General features: G+C 34.4%; 2 protein-coding genes across 2 annotated transcripts; both read right to left on the bottom strand.

Annotated features, from left to right (window-relative positions):
* Nucleotides 1–1,557: 1,557 nt before the first annotated feature.
* LOC142520084 (uncharacterized) lies at nucleotides 1,558–7,631 on the bottom strand. The gene is made up of 4 exons (XM_075623049.1): nucleotides 6,859–7,631; nucleotides 2,459–3,686; nucleotides 2,239–2,315; nucleotides 1,558–2,151 (listed from the first exon to the last, which is right to left on the bottom strand). The coding sequence occupies exons 1-2, from the start codon at nucleotides 7,502–7,504 to the stop codon at nucleotides 2,557–2,559; spliced, it is 1,776 nt and encodes a 591-aa protein (XP_075479164.1). The 5' UTR covers nucleotides 7,505–7,631; the 3' UTR covers nucleotides 1,558–2,151; nucleotides 2,239–2,315; nucleotides 2,459–2,556.
* On the bottom strand, nucleotides 5,248–6,780 carry LOC142521229 (uncharacterized). The gene is made up of 2 exons (XM_075624458.1): nucleotides 6,394–6,780; nucleotides 5,248–6,252 (listed from the first exon to the last, which is right to left on the bottom strand). Exon 2 carries the CDS (start codon nucleotides 6,226–6,228, stop codon nucleotides 5,248–5,250), a length of 981 nt encoding a protein of 326 aa, XP_075480573.1. The 5' UTR covers nucleotides 6,229–6,252; nucleotides 6,394–6,780.
* Nucleotides 7,632–9,025: the final 1,394 nt, after the last annotated feature.

Consider the following 9,025-nt stretch of genomic DNA (forward strand, 5'->3'; position numbering starts at 1 on the left):
TCAGTTTGTTTACTGTTCACGAACATTTTCGTTTGTATGGTTCGTTTAAGTTTTTTTAGTTGTTAGGTTTGTCGTTTTGGTTATTTATCAATTAATTTACACTTTTTTGGTTTAATTTAACATTTGTTTATATGCAGAAATACATTTTATTGTATAATCAATCTCGACTCTATCTTTAACGAACTCGAAACCAGCTCGAACTTGAGCTCTACTATGTTTAATGAGCTCGAAAGCAAAGCCCACTTAACAAGCCCGAAAACGAGCGGAGCTCGATCCAGGATCGTTAAACATGATAAACGAGTTAATAATGAACCGAGTTCCAGTTATCACGAGCTTAGTAATTTCAAAACAAGGCGAATTTGAACCTCGTGATAGAAGTTCGAATCTAACTCGAGCTTATATAAATCTTAAACAGCCGAGTTCGAGCCTCATACTAGTCTGCTCGATTTTTTTGTTTACATCCTTAATTATTTAATGTCGTTTCTTTGAGGCGTTGGCAAAGGGAGGAGGGTAGCTTCAAGAAGATCTTTGTCTAAGATAAAATTGCCTCTACTACAGCCTTAATTTTTTTTTATTGCATACATTAATATTTTTTTCTTAAGAGTTTTTTTGGTGTCAAGTTATTTTACTAAAAAAAAATTAGAGATTGTATTACAATTAAGAAGAAAAGTGACAAAAATTCTAAAATAAATTTTATAAAAAAATTAAACACTGAATATATAAATTTTATCATCGTGACATAAAAAAAATTAATCAAAATTATGGTTGAAAATAATGAAATGAAATCGTTCATTGATTTGAAGCGAAAAAAAAAGATTGAATTATCTGACTTTGGACAGGAAAAATAAACTATTGATACCAAATTTGTTCATTGAAAACTAAGGGGGTGCATTGATTCTAAATTTTAATGACTTTTATAGAGTTTAAAAGTCTAAAAATATTCAAACTAAACTTTTCTCATCTATTTATTTTTTCTTTTATTTGTATTTTTTAAAAAAAATATTTTTTTATTACTAACAATAGTTTAAAATCAAAATTATTAACATCGTTCATTTTATTTTTGGAGTTCTAATCACAAAATCTCATAAAATTTAAAATTATATTTATTAAAATTTTAAAAAAAATATTACACTACATAATAAAAAAATATAATATTTATTGATTTATAATTATTTTTAATAAGTAAAATTTAATTTTTTATTAATTATTATATCACATTTGATGTTTAATTATTTTCTATAATTTTAGTTAATCTATATCTTAATTTTGATTATAACTCAAAATTTATGCACATGAATAATTTTCATTAACTTAAATGAGAATATATATATATATATATATATATATATATATAATTACAAATACTTTAACATACTTATTATTTAATTTCAGGTATAAATAATTGTTTTGTTTATTTTTTTATTTGACATATTGTTAAATATTACATTACTATTTATATTTTTATAGTTTTCAAAGATTATATATATTATTCATTAGTTAATTAACTCTACAAATATGATTTGATGGCTAAATATTTTTTTAGTGGATATCCAAATCGACGTCAATTATTAGCTCTTTCTCGAGATATACGTCATCATCTTTCAAAAATTCACAGATCAATGTCGTCACCCTAAAGATGTTAAAGAGTTGTTCAATCTTCGTCATTTCTTTGATGAATGTTGTTGAGAGGACATTTGATATATTTGAATCACGATTCAAAATATTCACGATGACTCCTCCATTTCCATATACGATCCAAAGTGAGCTTGTATTGACTTTTGCTAGATAACACAATTTTCTTCCAAAGAAGTGTCGATTTGACAAGCACGTCCGGAACTCCCGATTCATTCTGGATGGTGCCTCGGCCCTCGGAATGGTATACAATGAACAATTACAAATCAAGGCAGATAAAGGATCAACGGCAATCGAGGCTAACCTGCGGTTTTCTCGTAGAAATCATACTTAATGAGGAAACACAGGTTTCAAATGAGGATGACTCATTTTTTGGCACAAGCCTCTTAATCATAATCAGCAGAACACTATCTCGACATTCCACAAACTTATAAAGTAGTATGGACATAGTTGAGGACCCTTCTAATCATTTCTTCCAAGAGTAGCATTGCCTCATAAAATTCTCTTCTTTTCAGCAAGCTTTGGACAAAAACATTGAATGTAACACAATCGGGCGTAGAAATCATACTTAATTCAGTACCATCTGTAAATAATATGTGGACTAACCAAAGTCAGTAAATAGCAGACCAGGTCTTTCATAAACCTGCCTTCTCTTTAGACTTCCATGTCCCACGAACAATCAACTGACACAAGGAAATAAAAATGAAATTGAAATTACAAAAAACAAGTTGCTAAACCGACTAAAGTGTTGCAATAAACGTAGAATGCATTCGACATAAAAACGATGCTTCAGCAATCATTAGATTTTTAGAGCGTACAAACTTACCATTTTATGTGAGTAGTTTCATATCTTTATTGGTATGGAAAGATGTATAAGACTTCAATTAGGAACTTAGGGAAACTCAGGTTTCAGAGAAGGATTATTCATTTTCTTGGAACAAGCCTTTTCATCATATCCAGCAGAACACTATCTCGACATTCCTCGAACTTATGAAATAGCATGGACACGGTTGTTGCATTACCTGAGAAACCCCTTCTTACCATTTCTTCAGAGAGCTGCATTGCCTCGTTAAGTTCTTCTCTTTTTAGCAAGTTCTGAACAAAAACATTGAATGTCACACTATTGGGCGTACAACCACCTTTTTCCATATCGATCAGCATATGTTTTGCCTCTTGTACATGTCCCTCTAGGCAAAGTGAGAAGATCATGCTGTTATAAATCACAACATTGGGCTTCAAACCTTTCAAATGAAGTTGGTTGAAAAGAATTCTAGCAACATCAGGTTTTCCACCCTTGGATAATCCATCTATCATGATAGAATAGATGACTATGTTAGGATTGAGACCTCTATCTTCCATAGTTTGCAGAAACCAAAATGCTTGGGTAAATTGTCGAGTCTTACACAAGCTTTGCAACATAACAGAATAAGTAATTATGTCGGGATATACTTTCTGAGCTTCCATCTCATTGAAAAATCTACCTGCACGAAATAATCCTTGTAACATGATGGTGTAGGAAATTGTTGTAGGCCCCAAACCCTTGGAGGAAATTTCATGAAAAACATTCCAAGCTTCATCCACCATTCCTTTCTTAAGGTATCCATCAAGCATGCTGCTGTAGCTAATGATACACGGCTTGAAACCCTTAAATTTCAAGGAATCAAACAATCTTCGTGCTCTATCCATTTCTCCTCGAAAAGAATATCCATCTATCAAGGCATTATACGTGACAATATCAGGCGAAATATTTCTTTTCTTCATGCTTTTCAACAAATCCTCTGCCTCGATAATCATTCCTTCCTTGCAAAACGCATCGACCAATATGTTAAAAGTAATCACATCTGGATAGATGTTGAGACATTGCATGTCAACAAACAAGTCTTTCACCTCTTTCCATCGGCCAAAATTGCAAAGGCTCTGGATCAACGAATTGTAAGTAACGATATTTGGAGAAACCCCTTTCTCAATCATATTGTACAATAATCGGAGTGCATCATCTAACATCTTATCTTTACTGAGACTATCGAGTACCGTGTTATAAGAGTAGACATCAGCAGGGACGGATCCAGGAATAAAAGTTGGGGGGGGCTTGAAGTCAATATGATAAGTTATATATTATTAAAAAAAAATTTACATTATATCGTTCAACGAAGTTGTGCCCTACGAGATTTTAAAACATAAAATTCATCAATAATAGAATTTACATCAATATGTTTAGCTAAATCTCGTTCAATATAGAGTGTCAAACAATCGGCAAGAAAGTCATCCTCCATTTTATTGTGAAGTGCCGTCTTCACATGCTTCATTGCTGAAAAAGCCCGCTCAGTAGTGGCAGTAGACACAGGTAATGTCAAAACAAGATGAATCAATCTAGTCAATATAACATAAACACTTGACCGTCCACTCTCGGTCAATTGCTGACACAACTCAACAAGTGTAGAAACCTTTAAATTCTGCATCACATCAAGTTTATAATGTATCAATTCATACTCCAAAGCAACAATTTCTTGATCTGTGAAATCTCCAGGATAAAACTTCTTCGCAAGCTTGCAAATATCATCACTGTTAAATGAGTCAAATGAATTTTTAGGATCTAAAGCTGTACTAAGAGAAAGAAGTTCCACCGATGACTCATTGAACCGAGTATTTAACTCCATCAAAATGAAATCTATTGCTGCATTAAAAACATCAAAGTGGTAATGATGTTCTATTGTAGTTTGCCGATAAAAACGTCCAATCTTATATAGACAATCAAGGTCAGGTGCATCAATTTCATTTCTTGAGCAAAAAACTTTAACTTCCTGAAGAAATTCATTCCACCCACATTCTCTAAATTCTTGAAGGCAAGTTTTGGTAGTAGTGACAAATGTGATAGCAGTCAAAATGTCTTGAGATTTTCTTTGAAGAATTTGACAAAGAGTATCTGTTGTTCTCATAATTTTATGCATTAAGTGCAAAATAAACACAAATTCAAAGCTTGCCATGTTTCTGTAAATCCCCCGAACTTCAGCCTTAACTCTTCCATTTGGAGAATAATCACTGAGAACTTCAAAAACTTTGCAAGTTGCAGTGTACATACCTATCAAACTTTTTACCGAATCATAGTGAGAACTCCAACGAGTAGCTCCTGCTCGTTGCAAATTACCAATCTGGTTTGCACCATTTTCAGAATCACGTTCTCCAATTGACAACATATACTCAATTTCATTTCTCTGTGCAGTATGTAATTCAGCAATGCGCTTAGTAGAAGAAGTGACAATATTAACAATATTGTCCAAATGAGAAAAGAATTCCCAAATAACACTAACATCCTTAGCTGCAGAAACCAATGTCAGTTGTAAACGATGTGCAAAACAGTGGACATAGTATGCATAGGGACAATCTTTGAGAAATAATGCTTGAAATCCATTCCACGCTCCACGCATATTGCTAGCACCATCATATCCTTGGCCTCTGATTTTCTTAACATGGAGATCATGATGAACAAGAACATTTGATATCTCATTTTTCAAATTCATTGAGGTAGTGTCACTAACACTTTTGATGGCAAAAAATCTTTCTGTCAAAATCCCATGATTGTTCACAAACCTCAATATAATGGCCATTTGCTCTCGTTTAGATATCTCGGGCTTCATCAACAAGAATACAGAAGTATTTATCTCCAACTTCTTCACGAACCATCTGTCGTACTCTATTGGCCATAATATGTAAAATCTCTTTCTGAATTTCTGGAGCGATATATTGGGCATTTTTTGGAGCATTCTCAAGCACAACTTCATCAATTTCTATATTCATTTTTGCAAAAGCCTTCACCAATTCAAGAAAATTTCCACGATTAGATGAAGATAGAGATTCATCGTTACCTCTAAAAGCACAACCTTGAAGTGCTAGCCAACGAACAGCTACAATTGAGGTGCTCAAACGCAGACGATTTTTCTCTTTTTCCTCTTTAGATTGTGCATGCATCACTTTATCAATATGTTGTGAGGGCTTCATCAAATTTTCAGCCCTTCTCTCACACATAGTATGAGGTGAAGAAGCTGCAGAACCAATATGGTCAAGAAAAGCACATGTTTTTCCTTGGTTTACCCTTTTCCAATTGTCAAATCCTTCATTGACCAATGCCGAGATATTAGATGAATTAACATCATTCAGGAAAAGAAAACAATAGAAACAATATGCCTTATTTGTTGAAGGCGAATACTCCAACCAATAAAATTTCTGAAACCATTTTTTCTGAAAACGACGATTCTGGCTTCCAAATTTTGTACCTGGATACTCCAACATATCTGGTTGATAAGGCCCCATATTTAGATATGAACGTCTTATCTCATCTCGTACATTAACATGATATTCACATATCTGTTTTCTTTTTCCTGGATCTCGTTCAATAAAAGTAGACGAAGACTGATGATCGTCTCTAGGAGAGGAACATGAAGGAATTTGGATATTGGGAAATAGAAGACTTTCACTGGATTGATGTTGCATTGTAAGGACCGTAGGAATTGAAGTATCTTCACTAGCTTGACGATCTCTCTTCTTAAAGAAAGAGGATATCAATGTTTTTCCTTTCTTTGCAGCAGATTGATATTCCATTTTGAAATAGTTCAATTTATAATCCTACACAAGAATAAAATAATTATTAATCAAATAAACAAGTAATAGTCACTCAACAACTCAACAACAAACAATCAAGAAACCACAAATCACACACAGAGAAGCTATAAAAAACAAAATAAAAAATGTATAGCCGATTCTTACCTGGATTGTTGCCTTGCCGATGAGCAATTCGATTTCTTCGGGAGTCCGCAATTCTATTCTGTCGCTAAAGGGCTTGGGACTTGGGAGAGAAATTTTGTAGAATTGAGGTGGGGCGGATCAGAGGATAAATTTGGCCTCATCCTTGTAAATGGACGGGACTTGATTGGACTAAGACATTGATGTACGACGGTTTTTGAAACAACCGTCGCTATTAGCGACGGTTTTTCAAAAAACAGTCGCTATTTAGCGACTGTTTGAATAAACCGTCACTAGTAGCGACGGTGCAATTAAAACCGTTAGCGACTGTTTGAATAAACCGTCACTAGTAGCGACGGTGCAATTAAAACCGTCGCCGATCCAGATCGGCGGCGGTTTTACTAAAACCGTCGCAAAAAAACCGTCGCTAAATTATTAAAAAAGTGGGCTGGGCTACAGCCCAAGAATACATCCGTCTCTGGACATCAGGTCTGCAAGTTCCTTTTTCCAACATACCGAGCAAATCACTAGCCATGAGAGTGTGCCCAGCTTTGCACAGCCCATTTATCACGGCTAGATATGTGAATTCGTTTGGCTCACATAGTTTCTCTCTTAATAACTTTTTAAAAATTTCCACCGCATGAGAAGCCTTATCTGCCGAAAAGAACCCTTTGATGAGAGTGCTAAAGGTGATTGTGTCTGGTTCATGACCAAGCTTGAAGAAGCTACCCAAGATCGAGACCCCCAAATCTACTCGATTCAGCTGACAATAGCAATTAATCACTATATTCATGGTGAAATCATCGAGAACACCCAACTGACGCATTTCATCAAACATTAAGAGGACAGCATAATAGTGTGTCATCTTTCCAACCACAGTCAATAGCTTGTTGAATTCAATAACAGAAGGCTTCGGTCTCACTCTCACCATTTCACGAAACATGCACACAGCATCGTCCAGCTCATTTATACCACTAAAATCAAATCTCGGTTCATGTAGTAAAATGGGTTTTTCTTCTTCTTTCTGAGATCTTACACCATGAAATGTAGCACAAAAATAAGAATATGGATAATTACTCACAGTCGGACCTAAAATTCGTCTCCGATTCAGAGCAATCGCCTGATTTCTCCTCATATTTCTTCGGTCAACAGTAGAAAAAACTCACCCCGGATGATCTTCATTTCTTCGTTTGCGAATTGAAGCTTTGATTTATGAACAGATTTGTTCAGACTTTTATATGAACTTGATTTATGATCAGAGTCCGATTTGTTCAGAATTTTATACTATAATATATATACATGAAAGAATTATTGCGCATAAATTAACAAGAACTAAATATTAAAATTAATATATCAGAATTGGATTTTGTACTCAGTGTTGACAACACCAACACACAACACAGCAGCGAAAATTTATAATTTAACTTTGATATAATTTTAATAACAAAATGTCAGATTTGAATTATGCACAAGTACAAATACTTGTGCGATGCCTCATGGCAAGAAATTCACTAGAACAATTATGTAAATCGTTTACACAAAAAACAATACTAGTGAGAATATTAAAATCAAATTCCTTGACACATCAAGGAATTAAAAATGTATCAAAATAAACCTCATAAAAACTAGATGCATAAAACAAAAATATATTCCTTAAAACTAAACGAAACCACTCTTCGTTCAACACTCTGCGTCAGTGTTGTACTTCAAGTGTTGGCAACACCAATCGACATCATTGTCACAAGATCGTCGGACCACTCTTGCTCTTGTTGCAAATCTTCGAAACCCGAATCTTCCTCAGCAAAGCTCTGTAGCCGTCAGCGTATCTTCCTACCCTGCTTTATTGATAGTTTAACCACTTATATATAGTCCATTTCTTTGCCCTAGATCTTCATAGATCATTCCCACCTATAAACAAGGAAAGAAGAGTTTAATAGGAATCAAACTCTAATCCAAAGGTAACTACACTATATTTCAGTAACAAAGTTATAGATAGATTCCTAAATTAATTAAATAAATCCTAATAAAAAGATTCACAATATCAAGGAAATCAAATCTATTAGTCTTGGTTAGGAGTGCAAAATCGGAATACAATCTGAAGATTAATTAGGAATAAAATATTCCTTTCAATCTCCCCATTTTCGCATTGCTGGCCAAAACTTCCAACAATGACGACTGTGACACGACTCCCCCTGCGATGTAATATTTTATCTCCCCCTAAATTTCATCTCTCTCTGAATTTGACAAGTTTGTGCACTGGGGTGTTGTGGACCGTGTTGTCAGCACTTGCCACAACACATACCTAAACCTTGTTGAGCTGATTACAATGCTTAACCTCAAATTCATTTCTTCATTATAACATAAGAAATAACAATAAAGAACAAAAGCAAACATAAAGCAGCACGAACAAAGGATAACAAAGATAAGCATTAAGTAATCTAATCATCAGTGTCATCTTCATTGTCACCAGTCAAGGGACCAGTAGAGGGGCCAGCTTCGGCAGTAGAGGTGCCAGCTTCTGGTCCTGGTGAAACAACTCCCCCTTTTTGACCAGAATGCACGCCCACTTCAAGGAGCAATCGATAATCCGCAATCAAAGACTCATAATATGCAGTTGTTGCATTGGATTGGGTTATCTGCTTGTTGGCATATGCAA

Source organism: Primulina tabacum, chromosome 12, assembly GCF_025594145.1.
Source record: "Primulina tabacum isolate GXHZ01 chromosome 12, ASM2559414v2, whole genome shotgun sequence".
NCBI lineage: Eukaryota > Viridiplantae > Streptophyta > Magnoliopsida > Lamiales > Gesneriaceae > Primulina > Primulina tabacum.